The 23,490-nt window shown below is 51.3% G+C and overlaps 8 protein-coding genes across 8 annotated transcripts; 4 read left to right on the top strand and 4 right to left on the bottom strand.

The window, feature by feature from the left end:
* Nucleotides 1-2,583: 2,583 nt before the first annotated feature.
* On the top strand, nt 2,584-3,102 carry CTRU02_204011 (uncharacterized protein; the record flags this gene model as incomplete). The annotated part of the gene is made up of 2 exons (XM_070204306.1): nt 2,584-2,942; nt 2,985-3,102. The coding sequence occupies 2 exons, from the start codon at nt 2,584-2,586 to the stop codon at nt 3,100-3,102; spliced, it is 477 nt and encodes a 158-aa protein (XP_070062069.1).
* A 243-nt stretch (nt 3,103-3,345) lies between these two features.
* CTRU02_204012 (glutathione reductase) lies at nt 3,346-4,957 on the bottom strand (the record flags this gene model as incomplete). The annotated part of the gene is made up of 2 exons (XM_036731839.1): nt 3,346-4,606; nt 4,683-4,957. 2 exons carry the CDS (start codon nt 4,955-4,957, stop codon nt 3,346-3,348), a joined length of 1,536 nt encoding a protein of 511 aa, XP_036576400.1.
* Nucleotides 4,958-6,048: 1,091 nt separating this feature from the next.
* Nucleotides 6,049-7,722, bottom strand: CTRU02_204013 (RecQ family ATP-dependent DNA helicase; the record flags this gene model as incomplete). Its single annotated transcript, XM_036731841.2, has 4 exons — nt 6,049-7,248; nt 7,305-7,339; nt 7,412-7,530; nt 7,643-7,722. The coding sequence occupies 4 exons, from the start codon at nt 7,720-7,722 to the stop codon at nt 6,049-6,051; spliced, it is 1,434 nt and encodes a 477-aa protein (XP_036576401.2).
* Nucleotides 7,723-12,103: 4,381 nt separating this feature from the next.
* On the top strand, nt 12,104-15,143 carry CTRU02_204014 (cell morphogenesis protein; the record flags this gene model as incomplete). The annotated part of the gene is made up of 3 exons (XM_070204307.1): nt 12,104-12,510; nt 12,576-12,687; nt 12,741-15,143. 3 exons carry the CDS (start codon nt 12,104-12,106, stop codon nt 15,141-15,143), a joined length of 2,922 nt encoding a protein of 973 aa, XP_070062070.1.
* Nucleotides 15,144-16,754: 1,611 nt separating this feature from the next.
* CTRU02_204015 (helix-turn-helix-domain containing protein type) lies at nt 16,755-17,328 on the bottom strand (the record flags this gene model as incomplete). Its single annotated transcript, XM_036731843.1, has 2 exons — nt 16,755-17,127; nt 17,177-17,328. 2 exons carry the CDS (start codon nt 17,326-17,328, stop codon nt 16,755-16,757), a joined length of 525 nt encoding a protein of 174 aa, XP_036576403.1.
* A 786-nt stretch (nt 17,329-18,114) lies between these two features.
* On the top strand, nt 18,115-18,960 carry CTRU02_204017 (uncharacterized protein; the record flags this gene model as incomplete). The annotated part of the gene is made up of 1 exon (XM_036731845.1): nt 18,115-18,960. The coding sequence occupies one exon, from the start codon at nt 18,115-18,117 to the stop codon at nt 18,958-18,960; it is 846 nt and encodes a 281-aa protein (XP_036576404.1).
* Nucleotides 18,961-19,222: 262 nt separating this feature from the next.
* On the bottom strand, nt 19,223-20,323 carry CTRU02_204016 (steroid alpha reductase family protein; the record flags this gene model as incomplete). Its single annotated transcript, XM_036731844.1, has 3 exons — nt 19,223-19,890; nt 19,963-20,187; nt 20,287-20,323. The coding sequence occupies 3 exons, from the start codon at nt 20,321-20,323 to the stop codon at nt 19,223-19,225; spliced, it is 930 nt and encodes a 309-aa protein (XP_036576405.1).
* A 2,520-nt stretch (nt 20,324-22,843) lies between these two features.
* On the top strand, nt 22,844-23,212 carry CTRU02_204018 (uncharacterized protein; the record flags this gene model as incomplete). The annotated part of the gene is made up of 1 exon (XM_036731846.1): nt 22,844-23,212. The coding sequence occupies one exon, from the start codon at nt 22,844-22,846 to the stop codon at nt 23,210-23,212; it is 369 nt and encodes a 122-aa protein (XP_036576406.1).
* Nucleotides 23,213-23,490: the final 278 nt, after the last annotated feature.

Consider the following 23,490-nt stretch of genomic DNA (forward strand, 5'->3'; position numbering starts at 1 on the left):
GCCCAACGGCTTCAGTCCGTCGTTGGGTCGACCTTGCGAAAACCCACAGGGGAATCCGGGGAAACCGAATGGGGAACGCTGAACCTATGCAGTAGAGGACTACATCATGCAGGCTCGACACTCAGAGATGTTGCAAGACCGTGCTCTACCCGCTGTGAGCGTCCATGAAAACTTCCAGAACATCTGATACTGCTTGTCGAATGAGCAACTTGCCAATGACTCGTCTGGGCATCGGAACATTTCTGTCCAAAAGGTCCATGCCCAGGCTCCAAATCAGCCAGATATTATAAGCTCTGAGAAATTCCAAGTGATACCTTGGCTGGTACGTAGGATGAAAACTCAGTTGAACAGACAGCTACGCCTTCATTGCAAGGTTCCTTTTGGGTTTCTTGTTCCTTGATCGTTAGAAAACTCCAAATTCAGTAGAATTGCACGTTGAATATATTGGCTTGGCCTTGTCTAACTGATGGTAGCTAGACGGTAAGACGATGGGATAACCCTTTCAAGCCGCGTCGGGAAATACTGCGGCATGGTCATTGGCCAGGCCCAGGGTTTCTCATCTGAATCATTAAAACACCGCACTAAAGGCCACCGGCTGGTTATGACAAACACGTCTGGGCGTGCGAGTTTTACCTTCCGAAGCTTTAAGAAAAGGGTAGTTAAAGGTGTCTAGACTAGTCAGGCTCACCTTACTAGTATACTGTAATCACTGTGCGCACCTGTAAAACAACACTACCTGAAGCTACCTCGGCCTGCATTCCGTTAAGCAAATAGGCTCGCCTGTCCAAGCCATGGAAATATGTACGGCACGGTCGGGTTTGAGGTTTATCGAGCACAACTTGACCTTAATTCCACGGCGTGAGACCTTCTTTTTGCTCCTCGGAGTTGATGAACGAGAGGCCCTCGGTGACGTCTGAAAAACAGCGATTGTGGCTTCTCTGTGGGTAACGGCATGTGGGAAAAGGACGCTATCGTTCCGAAGTCGCGGCGTGTAGTGTGCCAGAGGGATTTCGTGTGCTGGGTTTCAGTCTCCCCGCCGCGGTGAATCCCGATAGCTCGGGGGCGTCCCGAAGCCAAGGGAAGAAACGAGTAAGCGCCGTCACGACGGTGCGCTAACAAGGGAACAAGACAAATGGCTGAGATACCCTAGCACAGCGGGGAGAAGTTGGGCATTGCTTGCAGAAACAGCGATGAGAGTGACTGTCTCGGGGGGTTGTGGTCAGGACCAACACCGTGGAAGGGTGGCTCAGCTTCTGTAAGGCGGCAGTTCTGACTCGTCGTGGATTTGGGGAACAGGCGAAACTCGTCCTAAGTTTCGTGACGAAAAACGTCGCAGAGACCACGACAGCCGCTAAGGGCATCGTTTTGGCAGATGCGACTTGGAAATTTTAGGCGTTCAGAGGAGAATCATACGTTCATCCAGGGAAAAGCTTGGTCGCCTCTAGCCAGGCGAGGCTTGCGAGGCGACCATGTAGGTTGGAGCTCGTCATGCAGTTTGCAGCAGGCGCGCGAGCGTCGACCAACAGGGTCGAAAGACAGAAAACCACGACACCCACGTGGTGGGATCGCACTGGAAACCCAAACTTGTCATTGACGAGTGGGACAAACAGGGCCACCACAGGCAGATTGTCTGATGAAATGGCAAGATGAGATACACCAACTCAATCCCGCCTTGCCTGCCGCCTCTCAGCTGCCAAACGTCACTATGGCCGGTATTCGGGCATGATGCCTCGTGTCGGCGGCAAGAAGGTTTGAGAGTTACGAAACAGAAATAAAATGACGAATATTTATCCTGGTGGGAGTAGAGCGACTCCCAGTAATTGGCTGTTGAGCATCGCTTTACCGACTGAGTGTGAGAGGGGCCAAGGAAAGGTGGTGGCTACCCTTATCAAGGGTCTTCTCGGAGGTCACAGTACTCGGAGCTGGTGAAGTGCAAATTCCATACTTACCTGAAAGAGCTGATTAGAATTCGAAGGGTTGAGACTGCAACGGCGAATCCGGCAGCGCCCGCCAAAAATAGGAAAAGGGGTGAGAGACGGACCATGCCTAGAGCTGCAACCTTCGTGATATATGCGAACTTTGAATTCAGGTGTGACAAAGAGATACCGTAGGAGCCACGACGTTATTCCCCACTTCATTGCAGGAACGGGTCGATCGTGAGTGTGAACAAGGAAGAGTGTGCCGTGGATGAGAATGTGAGCATGGCGTTTTGAACATGTTCCAGAAGGAAAAAGTAGTTCGCAACGGCCCCACCCATCGGGCCCGTCCTTCCCCAGAAAAACTTGTAGACCTTCGGAGAATTTCCCCGGTTGCTACCCACTGTAGAAGTTCCTTCCGTATCTGTATCTGTATTGTGCTGGCCACTGAGACGTGGAAGGCACTCACACCAACAAGTTGGGTAACCAATGCCACCCTGCATTGTCGTGACTCGACCTCATCTCAGACACAACAACTTACAAACGCCTCTGATCACCTGCACAAACAACTACCTAGGCTACTCCCAGCACAGCCGTTTTTCGTTTCCTTATTGTTCCTAACTAGCATCGCATTTCCGTTTACTCACGCCTAATTCACACGAAGAAAATGAAATTTATCTCTTTTCTCGGTGCTTTCGTCCCTCTCGCCATCCTAGTCATAGCCGACCCTCCCGCATGTCTTCTTGCCGCCCTCGGCCAGCAAGGTATTCCAAGCGGAATAGAACAACTCTGCACGGAAAAGCAGACAGCAATGCTGAGCAACCTAACAAGCCTCTGCGAAAACAATGCCCTCAGGCCCGCCTATGATTCTTACGCCTCAACCTGCTCAGAGATTGGCGTCAAGGTAGACTCTCTGCCAGCGTCGTCGTCAGTTCCCGCCGCCACAGTGGATGGCATGCCTGGCAGCTCTACACCTCATGTTACCTCGCCTCCATCATCTACCAACATACCGTTAGTGTCCATTAGGTTTCAATGTTATGTAGTCATATTCTGATCAACTTTCTACTACAGTGCTCCCAGAGAAACTAAACCCGCCAGTACTGCAGGAGCCATTGCACCTCATGCCCTCTTATTCACACTCTTCGGACTTTCAACCACAGGCTTGTTCAGTATCGTTTTCCTATGAAGAACGTATGGCCCGAATGAGATAAAACGGAACACCCAACGGATAACAGCACGTCTGGGCAGAATCCTATGAGAAATGACATGCTTCTGATGGCGGCGTTATGGAAAGGGAAAAGGAAATGAGCATGTCTATCAAATATGAGCATAGGCGCAAAGGGAAAAGACATTGAAGTAGAGCTGAAATTTTACTAAATTGGTATCTTTCCTCCTCTATACCTCACCTCGCCAAACCGCTATGCAGAATCTATTTCAAGGTGACCAATTCTTCGGCGCTAGTCGGATGAATGGCAACGCAGCTGTCGAAATCCTTCTTGGTCGCACCCATCTTGACGGCGACGCCAAAGCCCTGCAGCATCTCTCCGCTGCCGAGACCAGCAATGTGCAGACCGACGACCTTCTCCTCAGGGCCCGCGACTACGAGCTTGTAGGCGGTGGGTGCCTTGTCTTCGGGATCCATCATGGCGTAGTACATGGCGGTGAAGTTGGTCTTGTAGATCTTGATGTTCTCTTTGCCGTACTTCTCAATAGCTTGCGGCTCAGTCAGGCCGATGCTGCCGACCTCGGGGTGGGAGAAGACGACGGAGGGGATGTTGGTGTAGTCGAGGTGGGCCTTGGCGAACTCGGGGCCTCCAAACAGACGCTCGGCCAGACGGCGACCGGCGGCGATAGCGACGGGGGTCAGCTCGACCTGGCCGGTAACATCGCCCAAGGCGTAAATGTTCTCAATGTTGGTGTTCTGGTACTCGTCGACGGGGATGTGGCCCGTCTCGTTGAGCTTCAGGCCAATCTCCTCTAGGCCGATGTCCTTAGTCGCGGGCGTGCGGCCGATGGCCCAGATGAGGTTGTCGAAGCCGGACTCGGAGGTCTCGTTGCCGTTGGCATCCTTGTAGTAGATGGTGAGCTTGCCATTGGCGTCCTTTTCGACCTTTGTGGGTTGAGAGCGCTTGTGCAGGTTGACGCCGAGCCGCTCATACTCCTTGGTGACGGTTTCTTGGATCATGGGGTCGAAGTTACGGAGGAACGTATCGTGACGGATGAAGAGGTGAGTGTCGGAGCCCAGGGCATTGAACATGCCGGCGAACTCCACGGCGATGTAGCCGGCGCCGACGAGGGCAACCTTCTTGGGCTGGACGTCGATATCGAAAAAGCCGTCCGAGTTGGTGCCGTATTCGGCGCCGGGAATGTCGGGCGCAAAGGTGGGGTTGCCGCCGACGGCGATAAGGATCTTCTTGGCCTTGACAACGGCCTTGGAGCCATCGTCGAGGGTGACTTCGGCTTCATTGCGGCCCGTCAGCTTGGCCCAGCCGTGGAGGTACTCGACTTTATCATTGCTGAGGTTGCGCTCATAAATGCCGTTGAGGCGCTTAATGTAAGCGTCACGCTTATGCTTGAAGGTGGTCCAGTCGAAAGGTGCGGTCTCGGTGACGGAAAAGCCGTAGGCCTTGGCCTGGTGGATCGTCTCGGCAATCGCGGCGGCGTTGAAGGTGACCTTCTTGGGGACGCAGCTATGACAGACAACAGCGTGTTAGTCTCTTTTTCACACGTAAGCTTGCAGACAGGAGAAGAATGCTCTCAACTCACCCAACGTTCACACAGGTTCCTCCCAGCCTTGAGCCCTCGACGATCAGAGCCTTTGCGCCGAACTGCCCGCTGGCCTTGCGAGCAGATGCGAGACCGCCGCTACCGCCGCCGATAACGAGGTAGTCAGTCTCCTTGGTGATGGGAGCCATGACGCGAGCTGTCGAAGAGAGGTGCCTCTGTATGGATGCTAGTCTCGTAGGAGCTGCCGTAGCTGCTTTTGCTGCTGCTCGGGATGCAACGGTGGATGTGCGGTAGAGGGCCTGGATGGCTTGCATGGAGGTTCACTGTAGGAGGGGGAATCGCGGGGGAGGGGGAATGGAGGCAGTTTTCTTATGTATGGTGGGGCTCAACGGGTGACGTCTTAAGTGCTTGCGGGTGCGCAACCTGACAAATGCAGCATGCGGCGGGATGACAGGAGACGGCGGGCGGGCGGTTGCGTGGTTCCGGTATACGGCAGAAGAAACGCAAATCAAAGTAGCTGATGTAAGGTTTCTTCGGGGCTGAAGCGGCAGCTCCGTCGGCGACTGGTGTGGAACCGGGCGATTGTGATTGATCGAACTTGGCTAAACGGGGCAAGGCGAACTCGGGCAATAGAATTGGCAATTGCAAATCAAGTCTACGATGGCTGCGCTGTCTGGGATTGGATAGAAGCAAGTTGCTTAGGAAGCTCCAATGCTGGGTTTGTTGCTCACTCGGCTGGCAGAAACAATGGCCGCTTTTCCACGCTATTAAACCAGGCCGGCTATTTTTTCTGTCGCCCGGGAACAATGCATGGGGATTAATCATCACCAATCAATCAAAAGTACCCGCTAAAGAAAACCGTGGAAGCCAGCATAAGTAAGCACCGCAAAGCCATAATCCCCGCCGTCAGCTGCTTGACATAGTATACACGGCTTCCAAATACTTTTTCGGCCAATGGACGTTTTCTTGAGATGTCGCCGGCATAGAAAAAGCTTCGGTGACATTTGCGAGGTGCAGAATACCACTACAAATCACCCTTGTGACCTTAAGCCAACGCCGACGTTTTTTTTAAGGGGGGGGGGGAAGACGGCAACCAACATAAGACAGAGCTAAATTGATCTACCGCATGGAGCAGACGTCATCGATCTGACAAGGACTGTACTATGCCAGGCACATGTCGATGCTGGCGAACCTTCACTGTCAACTACACCAAATGTCGAAAATGGCACCAACAGCATCTTGCATAGGTACATCCTGTACAAATCTCTCTCGTAATGAAAACTTTGGCAATGTCTCTATTCCTTTCCTAGTGGCAACTTTCCAAGCGCCAACCAGCTCATTTCAGGGTATCGCAACTGGTCACCATCGCCTTACGTCTCGCTCGTCCATTTTAAAAATTCCTTCATTAATCATCGTAATAGCCTTCATACCGACCATACTCAGCCTGCGTACTGACCCATTCCTCGTCCGCCAAGCCGCGCATCATACGCCTTTGAAGAGCTGGCGCGTCCTTATGCCAGTCGCAGGCAAAGTCGCATCTCGGCAACTCGCTCTCGCCGAAATATTTGCATATTTGAGCGTGGCGACACGCCGTCGTATCTTCACAATACAAGGCGAGTCTCTGCAGGCTCTTTGCCTGGGCCTCCCAGTTCGATCCGTCGCGGTTGCCCTTCCTGATCATGCTCTGCACTCTTTGTAAATCCTCACGGCTGTAGTAGAGGAAACAGAAGCTCGCGTTGCCATCTCGGCCTGCGCGGCCTGCTTCTTGATAGTACCCTTCAAACGATTTCGGTAGTCGCCAGTGAACAACAAACCGAACGTCATTTTTGTCAATGCCCATGCCAAACGCCGTGGTAGCCACAATGACATCGTATCCGGCGTCGTTGTTGACCCAGCGAGCCAATGTTTGTTCTTTGGTCTCTTTGGTGAGTTTTGCGTGAAAGGGCCTTGCCCCTACGCCCTCGTCTCTAAGCTGCGCTGCCAGCGATTCGCACTCGTCCCGCGAAATGGTATATATGATGCCAGAAACATTGTCGAATCTCTCCCCGGCAGCTTCCAGCTCCGATTTGCGCGGCTCGGTCTGTCTCCTCTCATACACACCCCGTATCCAGCCAAGGAAATCAGAAAGACGATTGTCGTCTTGGTCCTTGGTATATCTAATCTCGATATGGAGATTTGGACGGTGGGCAGACATGACAAAGCTTTTGAGCCTTTCAGGCTCCTGTAGGAGACCAAGAGTCTTCAGCAAGTCCTCACGAACCACTGGGTTAGCTGTAGCTGTCAAACACATAATAGGGACACGCGGGAAGGTCTCTCGGAACCAGGACAGCCGCTTAAAGTCTTTGCGGAAATCATGACCCCATTCTGATATGCAGTGAGCCTCATCTACAGCGACGCGGGCAAGTTCGCATTGCTCATGAACCAGCCTGATGCGTCTACGAAATGAGTCTCCAGAGCATAATTCAGGTGTCACGTAGAGTAGCCTGATGCGCGGGTGACCACTAGCCAAATCTTGATTGATACGATCTCTCTCAGCGCGCGGCGTGTTGCTGTTTAAGGAGCTGGCGTCGATTCCCGCCGATCGAAGCGCTTCAACCTGATTCATCTGATGGACCTGTCAGCTGTCGAGGCCTGACTAAGGCTACAAGGGCAACCCCTCACCATGAGACTGAGCAGTGGCGAAACAACAATGGTGACTGCCGCAGTAAAATCACGTTAGTTGACGACGACTTTTTGAATGTAAGCTCGGGGCAGTTTCGGGGACTTACTGCCGTGGTCAATGCAGGCAGGGAGCTGGAAGCAAAGACTCTTGCCAAACGAGGTGGCTGCTTGAACGAAGACATCTTTACCCTCAAGAGCTGCAACGATAATTTCACGCTGCTGAGGCCTAATTGAGACTTGTCAGTTTTATTTAGTTTTATTTGGGGAGGTGCAATCACGGGGCGACCAGTGCATGAGGATGTGAATGTGGATGTGGGCGCGGGCGTAAAGATCTTCACCTGAATGTCGTCTTGTTGAACTGGCGTCTGAGTGTGAAGTCTATATCGACGCATGAGTTCGAGCGCGATAAAGGCGGCATGACGATGTGTGTCTGGAGTTGATGAATATGGATGTCGTGATTAAACGATGGTCCGCTCCCGATCCGACGGCTTCGATGGGTGGTGGCACAAGGCTCAGTGGCATGATGTTACACTAAACCAAGAGGAGATTCCGGATGTGGTCATGGTCGAACTCGGGTCCGACGGTGATCCGTTTGACGTTGGTCCTTGAGTAGCCGGCCTGACCGAAAGCCCCCTCAGACAGTCGGACAGGGAGTGGAACAGTCCCAGAGTTGAAGAAGGTTGAAAAGACAGGGTGGAGATGACGGATCGGAAAATGGGAGTACGTGTCGGCAAGACGACCGAGGAATTTCCAGTTGGTCGGGATAAGTCTGGGATATTTAGAGACGCGGTCCGAGTGGCTGAGCAATTTGAGCATCGAGAAAGAAAATGCACTGAGGTGCGGACCAGGTTCTTGGAAACAAGTTGCAGCCTGGGGCTGGCCAATTGAATTATCCGAGCGACAGGAGCCTCAGGATGCGAGCCTACCTTATTTTCGGTAAAGAAGGACGTCTCAACATATATGAAATGGGAACATGGAGACGCACATTAGCTGGCCATACCTACTCTAAAAAAAATGCATCTTTGAAGTATCTTGTCATTGCTTTCCCAAGACCTCGTCCCCTGCTCTTCCCCTCGACTCTCAACAGCGTTTATCTTTCAAGTTAGTGTGAACGGACATGGATCAGAAACAGAATGGAGAAGTGAGCATAAATCTAGGATGTAAACAAGGAAGAGAGAGAGAGAGAGAGAGAGAGAGGAGCCGCACTGGATTACTACATGTAAGTGTGTTCCGCCGCACCAGGAGGAAGGAGCAATTTTTGAATGATGGTCTGTCTCACTTCGGAGGTAGAAGCCGGAGTAAGGAGGTGCCAAGATGCAACATGGAGTAACGATGGTAAGAAGGAGATCGAGGGGTAGCGCCTTCCTTATTTGCACATTCACCAAAAGAAGAGAGAAAAAAAGAACAGGTCTCCAGTCCTTCTCTACCATTTCCCTTTCTGGTGAGCTTTGCAGGTTGCGCTGTGGGGGGGGCCGAACCTAAGTACCTCGACGTAATTAAGGCAAGGCAAAATAAGGTAATTGAAAGCACAGCAACTACTGGTGCTGCAGCAGTAGCAGTTATTACTCACAGCGAACATGCAGTAGTGGCAGCGGCATCATCACGGACTCTGCGTCTGAGGCAAGTTTAACAGGACTCTTGGCAGGAAGGTACCCTCAGGTAAAGACGGCATGCCTCATTCTCACTCACCAGCCTGGCCAAGTTGGGACACAGTGCTTAAAGCCAGTAGAACTTCTAATTCAGGCTCGCAGCGCGATGGGTGGCGTGGGTATGCCACAGGGCGAGTTCCGAGTACCGCGATTCAGGCCCGCGTCCGTGTGCATTTTCCTTATGTCTACTAGTGGATCGGACTGACCTGGAACAAAGTGCCTCGATAGGAAGAGGCACGTCAAAATAGGAGATGGCTTCCCTGAGGATACGGGCACTCAAAAACGCAAGACTCGGACGTGATATCTGACAGGTCACCAGGACACACGGCCCAAGATCTGCGGAGGCCGATTTTTGAGTTTGCATGTAGAGGCGTTGATCCCTCGACGGATCTGTCATGGGCATCGAGAGAAGGCAAAAATGCATGTGTGTGATGTCAAACGCACTGCCGGATAAGCACTGATGGTTGACAGTGAGAATAATCAGAGTTAACCCCCACTCAACCCTTCCTTTCCTCCTTTCGTCATCGCCTTCAGGTGCCATCAATTGATACGAACTATCCAGACTCTGTAACAGCCTAGGAGCGAACTGGATGCGTTCGTTTCCATTGACTTTCTGCTAGCTTGCTGCGCCTCTCTCTTTCAGAGTTCATCTCACCGGAACCTAGCCGCCAAGGATGGACGCAACTGAAGGTTGTGTTTGTTATGTGTGTGAGTGGAGAGAGGGGGACAACTGTAGTTGTCACATCGTAAGAGTGAATTAAGGCGAGGCAAGACAGGGAACCTTGGTAGGAATTTACGCTGGCGGGTTCTTCTTCTTCTTCTTCTTCTTCTCCCCCCCTTTTCATGCCCCTTCCTTAGCGTAACAAGTCTGTGTGTGAAGTCGGATGGAATGTGACACTGTCACCCTCTTTTTTTTTTTTTTTTTTTTCAAACCCGCGTTTCCCGGTATGGTGCCATGTCTTTGTTTCTGTTTCTCGCCTCGGGCCCCCCAGCCCTGAATGTGTTCCGTTTGATCTGTTCCATCCCAGCCAGTAACAGGCCGCCGATGCCGCACTTGTCTCTCGGCTCACATCGCGTTCCTGCTATTGAGGTTACGGAGACCAGGTGAGGCGCCGACTGAAATAAGGCAAGACAAGGCGAAGCAAGTTGTGAGTGACAATTAGGTACCGTGACACAGCGAACCATGGTACTTTGACAATGTTCCTAGATGTGTTATGGGCTGCACCAACACCGGTACGGTACCAGCATCGGCAACCTAATCAATTTGCTGAGGACCGTGTGTCATTGGGCTCTGTTCTTGCCATGAAGGGTAACCCAAGTGTGGTTGGTGTAGAGTACTAGAGATTGAAGGTATGCGGTGCTTTTCTCAAAGGACAAGATGCCGTCATGAACGTCGCCCAAATGAAGATGCTGTCATATAGAAGCCAGCCTGATCCTGAGAGGCATTCCCATCGAAGCATGTCTAGCTTCCATCTGCACCATTGGCAACACACCGTGCAACGGTCAAGCCCTCCCTGGAATTTTTGGTCGTGTACTTTGTATGGTGCTGCTGCAGGACAGACTGGTTGTAGAGGTGCCTTGCATTTTTGCGGAGCGCTAGAGAGGCGTTTTAGCCTTGACACTGGGCCGACGCCCCCCCCCCCCCCCCCCCATTTTCCACCCAGCCCCCACTTCCTATGCTTGTCTCTCCTTTCCCTTCTTTTTATTTTTTTGAGTTAATAATAATTTTCCTCCCCCTCACCCCCTTCCCCCTTGGCGGTAGACTCAGCCAATGTGTCCCTGTCCCAAACAACACCCGTCTGTCCAGTCGCGTGCTCTAGCGTGTTGTACAGAATGCCCCGGGGCTTTTATTGGTATACGGCCCACAGACATAAGTCGGTGCAGTCTCCAGTCGCCAACAGTCTGTGCGGCAATCTATCCCCCAAAAAGTGACCCCCAAACCATTGGGCCCTTCCCTTTCGCGCCCCAGAGCATCTCGCGTCACTAGAGGACACTGAGTGCCCTGAGTGGCCCTAAACGTGCCTGCCAAATCTGTGTATCTTTAGGAAAGCAGCACCAGAAATGGTAAGATGTCCCACCGTGTCCACTGCTGCCCCTTTTCCATCCGCTTGCTTCGGCCCTTGCACCTGCTTGAGATCCAGCCAGGCCTATCCCAAGCCTCTCGTGTCTCCTATTCTCCTGCTGCTGTTTCTCCTACTGGTCTGCTCCTTCTTCAGCGCTTCTGGCCAGCTGCTGCTGCTACTGCTCCTACAAATCGACTGTTGCTATTGGGTGTACGTAGATACAGGGACACTCTACGAATAGAGAAAGTGGGTTCCTTTCCTTCCTTCCTTCCCCTACGCCCCTCCCCCCCCTTCCTCCTTCTCTCCTTCCCGGCCCAGCCATTGATTGATTGATTGATTGTGGAGGCGTGCGGCTCACAACTCGTAGGGGGCGTGCACACAGACATCGGCGTTGCGGACGCCCACCACCAAAGAAAGAATCCTCCATCCCTTCTTCCCAAATACCGTACCCAATTCACCACCCAAAAGAAGCTCCGGCTGGAAGATGTCAGTTTCATCGTAGCACAACCTGACAACATCTCCACTCTTTCGTTCCTCTTGGATTCCGTGCGGCCTGCGGGAAACAACAATCCAGCAACAGTGCCAGCAACGGGAACAAGACCACGACACAGCATCTATCTGCATCGACTCTCCTGCCTTCTGGGCCTGCAGAGTGAGGTGTGACGAACCAGTTGCCTCTTTTCCGTTTCTACTTCGCCTCCGCCGCTTCTTCGTCTTCGCCGTCCTTCTCCACCAGAACACCAGCACCTGCATCTGAGCCAATCTTCCATCTTTCTTCTCCTTTGACGACAAAACACTATAGCCCGATTCGCGCATCCACACACCTTCTCCAACGCATGTCCGGTTATCCATAATGATCTCGCCCGCCTTGCACACCAGCCTGCCCCGTTCCAAAAGTCCATTGGCTTAAACTCTCCGTCTTTCTGTTTGTTTGAGAGACCTGACCAACCCTCGCCCGCCCGTCGAGTAACCAGAGGGAACCCTGAAACGCTGTACTCACCCCCAAACCTTCTTGTCCACGACCATAATAGTATATCGACTCTTTTCACCCTCCAACCTCCCTTAGTCGGATCGTAGCCATATCATCATGGTCGAGCGAACCGATCGCTCAGAGCGGCCCTCGGGCCCTATGGGTGCTGCGACAATGTCCATGGCTCGCGGATTGCCAGAGAACCCTGCCCAAGGTCGACGCCAACTCCAGAAAGATGTCGCCCTCGGCAACATACCTCCTCCTCCTCCTCTCCCGCCGATGCCTAAAGATCTCCGAAATCTCCCCGGCGGTCTATCTGCTTCCGCGCCCATGACCTCCGCCCAGGTCATCACGCTCGCCCGCGACGCCATGCAGAGCGCCCTTCACGAGAACGAGTCTCAGGCCGCCGAAGCGAGTGCCGTCAGTAACGAGCTGAAACCGGGCGTCACAATTGACCTGAGCCGCAAGGGCATTCAAAAACTTCCCGATGAGGTTGTTGATATTATCAAGAATGAATTGGAGCGGTTCGTATGCCTGGTGTTTTTTTCCCCTTTTCACTTCCTAGCCAGTAATTCTGACGTTCCTGCAGTCTTGCTCTGTCGCACAACCAGGTTTCTTCTTTCCCAACTCGATTCTCCGAATGTACCTCGCTCCGATACCTGAATGTGAGAAATAACCAAATCAGAGAGTTTCCCTTGCCGGTCAGTAATCCCACCTGGAATTTGAGGTTGCCGGGGTCTGATTCGTCCTACAGCTCTGTGACTTGAGGTCGCTCGAGATTCTTGATCTTAGCAAGAACAAGCTCCGCGTCTTACCCCCAGATATCATCAAACTGGCATCTTTGAAGGTGTTTTCGGTACAAAAGAATCGCATTGAGGAGCTGCCAGTTGCGCTTGCCGACATGGTTTCACTTCAGGTGCTCAAGTTTGACGGCAACCCAATCACATTCCCACCTCGGGAGGTGCTGCAAGTGCAGGCGACTAGCCCCCCTAATGAAGGTTACTTGAAAGAGAGCGAAGTGACCGAAGTTGCCGTCACTGCACACATTAAGCGCTTTTTACGACAGCACTCCATGAATGGCCGTGCAGAATCGGACACTGCTGGCGAAGAATCGAGCGAGGGCATGGAAACCCCTCGAATGCCTCCCATCAAACGTGTTGTCAGCGGCCGATTCCCCATCAAGGTCAATGGCAGCGACGTTCCCGACATTCGATCTCCAAATCTGGCCCGTCCTCCTCCCATTCCCAATCGGTCACACTACCGGGGACTGTCTCAACAGAACACCGCTGTTCGTCGCCCTGGCGTTATGCCGTTGACCATTGGCAACGTTAATGAGAGACTCCGAAGCAATTCAGAGACCCTACTTCAGGCAACACGGGGAGAGCGTCCCGAATCCCGAGCGAGACGGATGGGGGTTGTATCACAAAAACCCTCCCAGCTTGGCACTCTGGATGAGACTCAAGCCAATAACCGCTTCAGTCACTACCGAGGTCTAAGCCATGGATCTGCAATGCAACCACCACCCGCGAGCCTGTCCGTGAAGAGCCCGAATAGCCCCGCCGAGCCTTTTCTTCAAAGGCCGATCTACGTCCGACGACTCTCAGTGCTCCCCGAGCGGAGACGCGAATCCAAAGTCTACGATCCGATACTTGAGGCTGCTAAGGGCATCCTTTATGCCGTTTTTCAAATTCATCCCATGATCCAGATGCTTATGAGCTTGACAAGTGATGGTTCTTCTAAGCGCTCAAGCCTCGAGATCGTCTTCTACAATACTAACTCACATGTTGAGGAGTTGGAACAGGAAATTCAAAAGCATGATCCTGCGGTAGATGGCGATGAGATTACGGGCCGCGAAAATGAAAACGTCCACCGAGCATGCCAAACACTTGTCAGTGCCTACACACACGTCTGTACACTGCTCGCAGGCAATATCGATTCCTTTATCGACAACGGAGATCCCCGTTACATCCGCACTTTGTTGATGCTTATCTACAACAGTATCATGGAGATCAGGTGCACTCTGGCATCGGTATCACCAGAGGCTGGCCCTATAAAGCCAGCATCTCGTGGTGTGGCTATGGGCTCCATGATTAAGCCGCATTCACGCGAGAATTCTATTACTCCTACGGCTGAGCGGCTTGGGCTTGCGCAACGTGCCCGCCCCGGCCCGATCCTACACAACCCGAGCAACCTAAGAGTGGCCACAGATGTTCCATTGCCTTACATTAACGGAACTGGGGCAAGTCGTACCGCTACGCTTACCTCGGCAACCCCCCGCTCCGGAGAATCCTTTGCCTCAGCATCATCTGGCGGACGCGGCATATCCGACTTTACTGAAGAGGACAGATACTTTGAAAAGATCTTCCTCTCTCTACAGCGGTCATCCGAGCTTGTCATGAGGACGTTGCCCATGTTCCAGAATCACATGTCCGTTCTTGCCAAGAAGGCCATGGGCCGTCGCGCGCCAGACCATGAGATGATGTGCTGGAAGGGCCTCATTGCTAAGTGTGCTACTGCCGTGCAGCAAACCGAGATGCTCCGAAGCCGTCTCTCGCTCATCAAGTTGAAGGAACCTGGCATCATGAGTCAGCCTGCCTTCAGGAGCTTAATCAATAACTTCATCGACTCATGGGCGGAGTTCGGCTACAAGATTCGATATGCATTTAACGAAGTCAACCTCCCACCTGACACGAGGGTCAGACTGCGTCCCATTCAGCAAGCCATGAAAGAGGCGAGGGATACCATACTACAGTCACCGTGGAGCTACTTGTTGCGGCAGTCGTCTGGTTCCAACACATTTAGCCCTAACAGCGGACCGGCCATAGCACCCATGCAGCTGCCAATGACTCCCCAGAGCGCAGCCTTGGGTCCGGCTGTTCAGGCAACGGTTCCCTCTACTCCCCAAAGTGCTTCTTTCGCAGCTGCATTTAACGGCAATGTCTTCGAGAGGGCAGATGCGCTTATCTCTATGGGCGGGCTCTCGATGTCACGAACAGGGACGATGACCAATAGCTCAGCCGCTAGTTTCACCATGTCTTCGATGTCGTCACTCTCCTCAGACGGAGGAGCCATGACTCCTTCATCAGTTATAAGTCCGAATGGCTTTGGCCCTGGCCCGGTGCCTCTACGACTCAATGGAAGCAAAGTCGCATTCTAGTCGAAGCGTATAGCAAGCCCTTGGATTCGACGCACATTTTTGGGCAAAAAGAACGAGTTGAAATAAGCTCGAGTTGTTGTCTTTTTTTTTTTTTTTTTGGTCTTCATGACCTACACGCATTTTTGTCGATTGTTTCATCCCTCATTCACGCATAGCATGGCGTAAAGGTCAGATTCATTTTCGGATGCAAGCCATACATTCATTGAAGAACCCAATTCCTGGCTGGACACAGAGGTTTACGAAACGCCAGTAATGTTGTAGTTACGAAGCAAAGCTGATGCCATATCCATACATACTGGACATGGAGGGCGGGGATTTTAGAGAAATGCCCGCGACGAGTTCATGTGTCACGGTCAAACATCAACTGCCGCTCAACTGTACTTTAGATGCTGCCCCTCGGCAAAGATAATGAACAACTAGACGTTCATACCCTTTGATTCAGACATTTGATGTCTGTGAATTTGGAAATGGTGAATAACTGCTAACTTAGGTCATTGGTTCCAAAAGTCAACGGATTGGTTATACATAACCTGATACATACTCACTGGGTAAACTTTCTACCTCATATGTTTGTCATTAATGAAATAACGGTACGTTGCTATTAGATTTCAGCTTTATACCTCTCTCGCTCTCCTGTCAGCGTCTTGCCTGTTACCATGTACGTGGCTGCGATTTTCAGTATATTTTGCGATTCCCACCGTCAATAGCAAGCTCAAGACGATTACACATTCGTATTATAATATTCATTAGGTTGTAGCTGATAACTTCGTGTACGAAGCAAATTCTATGCCTGTTTCTAAGCACTCCGTCGCTTCTCAAAAGTGAACTTCCGAAAAGATTCGGCGGTTCGGGCCGTGGAGGGTAGGGGGTCATGTGGAAATCGAGCCAAAAGTGCAAATTGGCAGATAGCTGGCAATGGCTGCGAATTCTGTTTGTCACGGAGCCTTCCCATTTCGGCAGGAAATGGGGGGTAATGGTACGAATCGGAAGGCCAAGTGATTTGGGACTACGAAATATTTGTTCCCGCTGATGCCTATCATAATCCACCTATGCACGGGATGATCTAGCCAACACCGCTTTCACCACCATGTACGTCGTTCTTCAATTGGATCCATCGCGGCAGTCAGATGCACTAGCGGAAATAGAACTGGCGAGGTTGATAAGAGTCGTTTACTGGACGGTGTTGTTCTCAACTTACGCTCCTACAATTGCGTTTAAGTCCAGTAATGGGCTTTCGTTCATGGTGTCTGCGATATTCTTTATTAAGGCATGAACATATCTTTTACTTCACCAATCTTCCATACACTTTACTTGCTCAAGGGTATTATGATAAAGTAGGAAAGATTATTAAGGGTGCGAAGGGCAAGAGCACATTTACATGTTTCGGACCTTGGCAGTGAGTTCCGAGGCTTTACTACGACCATTAACACCTAAACAACATGAAACATGGACACACCTGAGAGAGCACATATTCTACATATTCCCTAAGAAATGCAAGGGTGTTGCATAGTTTTGATCATAAGACCCAACTCCCATGGCGAGGAAGCCCCTCCGTAGATGAACGTTTAAGTCAACAGAGGATACACATTCCATTCATCCTTAGTCCATCTTCTACGCCTGGACAAATAAATCCCTCTGAGAATCGAGGTAGTCGAAAGCACCCAAAGGCACACTGAGATGGCGGAGGATGCAATAGGCGGATGAGAGATGAAAGTGGAAGTTGGGACAAGCGTAAAGGACGATATAGGAGTACCCCGTAAATCTAAAGTTGCCCATCTTGGACGGAAGAATGACCTCTGCGTCTTCCTTGCCGTTCATGGCCTCGGCTGGGATGGCCTTCAGTATCTCGACTGTACGGTCAACACGAGACTGAAGTTGAGGGAAGGTGGTCTCATCGTCTTCAAAGAAGACGTTTTCCTGGTCGGCGAGGCGAGAGGCGATGAATTTAGCCGTATTACAGCAGGACTGAACTTGGTAGTCGAGACTGTGACGTGTCAGCAGTTGTGGTGATGAGAAGGGATAAGGTGGCGGACCTGCGCATATCTTCGATAAGACGAAATTTGATCATCTCCTCTGGGTGGATATTCTTGGCGGCGATGTGTTCTTCGGCCTTGGTGAGAATGGCCTTGAGATTTCCCAGATACTTGATCATCATGGGTATGGAGGCGTTGTAGAGAGTCACCATTTTTGTAGATGTTTGTCCGATTTCACTTAGACTGCTGTAGAACTAAAAGATTTCGTGTGATATTGATGAGAGAAGAAGCAAAAGGAGAGAGTAACTGGAACAGGCAGGCTTGCATCTATTTATCTTCCGATGTCTCTAAGAAATGTCCCCTCAAGGAGCGAGCTCTCCCCCTAGCGCCCTCGCTGTCTGCCCATAGTCCGAGTTGTAAGATACCCAAGCTCTTGACATTTTCCAACGAGGATTTTACATTCTTACCATCATCAGCCTCTTGTATAAGAAACCAGAGATCTGTACACACTGCCGTATCAAATGTATTTTCCATCGTAGTTTGGGTAACGACCTGGTCATTCCATACCCGAAAGCCCCAAGTGCTGACGTGAGAAGAGGGTTTGAACGTGCAGCGAAGTCATTTCTAATACACAACAAACGTACACAAAGCGCGTCGTGAGGTCGAATGAGGAATAAACGCAGAGGTGGGAGCCGGGGATTTCCTGTCAATCCGGGACTGTCCGGGGGGGTTAGCGGCCCCGCTACCCCGCCATAAGCGCAGCGGCACCCTCGCTTATGCGGGGAGCTGTCAGCCGATGCCATCGCATGCTCTGATTCGTTGTTTCTGCGAGTTACTCGATCTAGGTCGAACTACTTTAGATCCCTTACCCCTCTAGCCAATCTACCAGCCACTGGGAGGTTTCTTCCGTCCTTGCTCATTTGCGGTGGTAATATTCCCTCAACAAGGCAGGGCCAAAAGGAACAATCTGTGATACGCATTCAAAAGCCATCGGCATCATGTTTTCCTCCTCGACCTCCTCGGCAAGGAACTCGGCACCGCAACCACCAGCCCCATCATCTACAGCCGCTTCGACAACTACAGCTGCCACGACCGCATCCCAGAACCACAGTGTCTTGAGCGCGGCGCGCCCTCAACATCCCCTCTCCTCCAACACTTCTGTATCGGCGTCGCAGGCGGGCCAGGCACCCCATGCCGCTGTGCAACCTGCCCCGCCTGCTCCTCAGCAGCAGCTACACCCGAATCTGCCATCCGAAGACCAGCAGCGGCACATCTCAGAGGCGCGCGCGGCTGTAGTGGCGTCGATCGGAAACATGCTGGACGGCGAGCTGCAGTCCCGAGCAAAGATGTTGCACGCCAACGCCGCGGCGTTGGATAAGCAGGAACGGGACGTGATGAAGGCTACTGACGCTCTAAGGAGAGAGAACGACAAGCTCGCCAGGTTTGCGGGAGATGCGGCGGGGCGGGTGAAGGAGCTGGGTAACGTGCAGAACTGGGCCGAGGTGTTGGAGAGGGATTTTCTAGTTCTCGAAGAGACGTTCCGCCTTGTGAGAGAAGGGAGTTGCGGGAGTTGCGGCAGTGGGAGTTGGAGTGGTAGCGGGAGCTGGAGCGGGAGCGAGGCTGGTGATGGGGACGGGGATGTTAGGATGCGAGACGAAGAAGAGGCAGGTAAGGGGAAAGGGAAGCAGGGGGACGATGGTGTTGCGCTTGCTAGGGCTATGGGGTTAGACACTAATCACGATAATTGCTCCGAGGCGAGTCAGAGTGTGACTGATGCCGCATCGAGCAATGGGACAGAAGGACGGGCAAAAGGATCTGAGACGACTTCCATTTCGACACTGTGATTCATGGACTAAGGCGGGTTTTAGAACGAGATACGATACCACTTGATGACGGAACGATTGGCTTATGATACTCGACGAAACGGGCGCATGAACGCAGCGGTAACGACTTGCTGCTGAATTTTGGTTCCATCTCTTCTACATATTTCTTATGTGTTTTAATTCAAATAATGGTAACCTTTTCCAGACCGCCGCTTTCTTGCCGCCCAGGATTCCGGACAGTTAGGTCAACGTGGAGACTCGAAATCGTCAAAAGACAGTGCGCTCAGTAGATTCCGGGCAACAGAACAAACTTCTTCTTCTTGTATGTCTCAGGAAACTCCTTGCGGTAGGCGCGTTCTTTGCCCTTGGCCCACTGTGACATTTGGAATGCGCCACAGACAATGAAGAAGAGAACAGCCCAGCTGCGGCTGGCGATGACAACACCGATCCACGAGATAATCTCAAACATGTAGTTGGGACAGGTGACAAGGGAGAAGCCGTAGCCGCGGGGAATCTGTCGCTCGGTGCCGCCGCGAGTGCGCAGGCTGGCAAGGTTGAGGTGGACGAGGGCGTTAGAGGCCTCGCCAAAGAGGAACACAATGGTGCCGAGGACATCGACGGCGTCGTTTCGGGCAAGGGCGGTGGGGGAGGTTGGGGAGTAGACGTGCCAGGCGCAAAGGAGGCCAGAGACAACCCAGTAAAAGAAGGAATTTTTGAAGATGTTGCGCAGGGGCATGGTGTTGGCCGAGAACTTGTGGACGAAGAGGGTCTCGTATTCGCGCTTGAAGAAGTGGCCGAGGAACATGGCGAAAACGAGGAGTTGCGTCGGGGAGAGAGGCTTCTTGTCGGCGCCGGAGTAGATGTAGGGGCGCAGGCCGACGACGGCGGCGTGGATGAGGATAGGGCCGATGTACTCAATCACGAAAACGGTGGTCCATGACAGCTGAGTTCCTGCGCTCTGCTGTTAGTCCATGTACAGGACGTCTACCGAGTATCCTGTCTTCCAAGGGAGCTTCAACAAACCTAGATCTTTGACCAGCAAATGGCTGCCGGATACGACGGCCGGCTCAGTGCCAATCTGTGCCTTGCGGTTCTTCAAAGTCTTTTGAGTCGAGGGATCGAAGAGACCGACGCGGTTGTGGTCGTTAAGACCAATCTGACGAGCAATGACCTTCTTAACATCTTCAACAGAGGTGTCCGAAGTGACCTCAATTGACTCCGGGAGCTTCCTGATCGGCTGCTTGGGAGCTATTGGTACGTGTAAGCTTTTTCAAGTTTTTTTTGACTCCTTGACAGGAGGTTCTTGCAGAAAGATAATTCTGGCAAGCAATAGAGAGCACTACTCACAGCGGTTGCTCAGTTTGAGCGTAATTTTGGTGGCCATAATGTTGTGATTTTCCCAACTTCTTGAGAGTGCGGTGTATTTGAATGTTGCACTTGTGGGTGAACTGGGCGACCTGAAGCTGGAGGGGGCTTAGGTATTAACTTGTGAGTTATTGTTGAGAAGCTACTGCACGGTCGTTGGAAACCTCGGCACCAATGTGGGGAGGGAACCATTCAAGATCGCATATCTGGTTAGCTAAATTATACCTGTTAACTTCATGATCTCTTATACCCTGCTAAGCCCATCAACCTCCATTTCGACGTTCCCCCGACAAGAGCGGAGTGGCAGGTATATTCCGAGTATTACGGTGCGGTTTTGAGTCAACTGTGCATCATGGAATAAAAATATGATAATTAATGGCTTGGCCTAAATCAGCGTCTACCTTCACCTCTGGTTGCCTATCAAATGTTGGCATTGCCCCTAATTGGTCGCGCAAGATTGGCATAGGAGAAGTATAGTCTATATAACATGGCGTGAGGTGCAGGTAAGCATGAATGTTTTAAGTACTAACATTACCACAGAAAGCCATGCGGCTGGTAAATTTAGCTTAAAAATCCCCAACAGATAATGGGCCTGGGATTGAAAACCAGACGCATGGGGCGAGAACCCAGATGGGAGGGGTATGACGAGTGAGATGAGGATGATGACGGGCCAAGTTGCGGCAAGTCCGAGGAAGAATAAAAACAGGCGATAAAGATCAAATATATACGGGTTCTAAATACGCCCAGAAGAGCATTATTGTTTGTGTTCTCCTATCAGAAGCTGCACGGATGTCTGGCTCAACGCGTCATAGTAGCATATGTGAGCCATTCCTGCATGCTGTTTTGTGTACTTTAAACTACTTCGAACGTATTCCTTCCTACATGTGATGATAAGCACGGAGACTAACCTTTTGATTGACTTGTATGTATGTTTCGTAGGAACTGTGATGCCCACACGGAAATTTGTATGGAAAATTCGGGTATGCTCTAAGAATGTCCGAGGCTGCCAAAGGCTCTCATCCGCACCTTCTTTATGCTTGCTCGCAAATTTGTCTGCTGGTCTCTCCAACGGCACTTATGAGAAACAGAGACAGGTGTTATGCGAAGAAGGGTTCTTAGAAATTGAAATAAGCACTTAAATCGGTCGACAAAGCCTAACGAGACAAGCACAGCCGGAAATCTGTTCAGCAGGTTGAAGGTTCATCATGAATTCGGGTCCCAAGGAATCGACCCATGGTTCTTTCTAACCTATCTCCTCAGGCGAAGCTATTGCACTTAAGTTCTTACCTTTGGGCATCACTAAACAGCATTGTTCTCCTGATGTCTATACGGTAACATGTCTCGAGTGATTAACTAACTGGCGACTGCCTTCACGAAATGATACGTCCACCTGATTAACAACTCCAGACATACACACATACACGGTTTGATCTATCAATAATATCCATCAATTTATAACGAGCTGTTAATTATCATCACGACACTTAGTTCACTTGGTGTGTCGACATTATTACGAACCAGCCACCAACCGTCTCTATGGTTCTACCCAATCACCGATACTTTAGAAAGCCAATACGCTCCTCTCTTTACTATATCATTTATACTTCGACAGGAAGCCATGGCTCAGCATCACTTTACTTCTTGCCCTTCGGCTGGGGCTCCGACGGGCCCCTTCCTGCTTCCTGGGCTCTTCAACTCGCAGCTTGCTTGTGAATTCATCCCTGGTCGCACCCAGCATTTTGGGATGACGGATCCGTCATCAAATACTACTGTAATGATGCCATTCCGAAGAGGCAGCCTCAACTCTGATGCACTTGCCCCATCCTCTGGGCTAGTTTGCCACCTGGACGACAACGGTTATGCAACCACTGCATCCATAACATCAAGCCAGGCGCAACCTTCACCATCTACATCGCCATCTGCCTTCGAAGGGGACATCGATGTCAAAAACAGCCCCAATCGCTCATCAGTTGGACTACCACCCAACGTACCTACAGGGCCCTTATCAGATCGAAACCGTCAACAGCAATCTGTTCATACTGGTATTAGACATCCCCAACCTCCTCCTAACGCTCCAACCGGCCCTTCTTCCCAAAAAAAGCAACTGGTTGGCGACACCAAGCAGCAGCTATTGACAAGAACAGCCGAGTCTGGTCTGTGGTCACACACAAAGACGTGGATTAGTCCTGAAGCACAACGACGCGCTGATTTCGAGAAGCTGATGGCGAACTTGAAACATTTTGGCGCTCTCCAGTCGCCTGCAATCCCTCGAACCCCAGAAAACTATGAGCTCCATAAAGAACAAGTCCGGGTGTGGCGCCAAATCGAACAACTTCAGCGCAAAGTAAACCTAAAAGAGGATAGGCAGAGAACAACGAGAAGGCGGGAGGAAACACTGCTTAAGGACGCGGAGGATTCCATTGCCGTTTGGCTTCGGAAAGAAAACGAAACAGTTCTGCAACGGTCGATGGATAAACTGTCTCGCAAACTCTTTCCCCTATATTCTACGTACATATTTTGGAACGCCTTTTATACCAATATGGACGACATACCGTACGAAGAGCGTGTGGAATGGCCTCCACTGGCAGCATTCAAGAAAGCTGGCGACGGAAGCAGTAGCAATGGCTCTGACAGACTTTTGCCCCAGCCTCGGCGGAACAAGAGCGACGACCAAATGGGCCTGAGCCAGGGTGACGGTATGTACGAAGCGGGCAGATCACAAACCTACCGTCAGAATGGCATCAAGGAAGATTACCTCGGAATCGTTCAGTCTTATCTGTTGGCCGAGGTTGATGAACAAGACATTGTTAGCGAGATCAACATGGGCAAGCTTCCCGACAGTATCCGCGACGTCGTCAATGAATTGGACATTGTCGAAAAGAAAGAAGTTGAACGAGAGGGAAAATAAGGGAAAATACAAGAATACAGGAATAAGAGACAGGAAAAGAAGGGCTTGGGAAGGACGGCCTCAGAGCATTATCAATCTGGTTTACTTTGGGCTTCCTCTTAGCAACAAACGCTTGTTATTTGACGTTGGAAACCACAGAACTGAGCAGCATTGCGGTTGCTCTCCTATTTACTCCATGCTCTTTCATTCTTGCTCAGAGTAGCGAAATACTTCGTTTTTTCCACAGGAAATAGTCGGATCGATCGCGAACAGTCAGTTGACTGCCGCATTCCTTTGAG

This window comes from Colletotrichum truncatum (genome assembly GCF_014235925.2).
Source record: "Colletotrichum truncatum strain CMES1059 chromosome Unknown Contig_0002, whole genome shotgun sequence".
In the NCBI taxonomy this organism is placed as follows: Eukaryota; Fungi; Ascomycota; class Sordariomycetes; order Glomerellales; family Glomerellaceae; genus Colletotrichum; species Colletotrichum truncatum.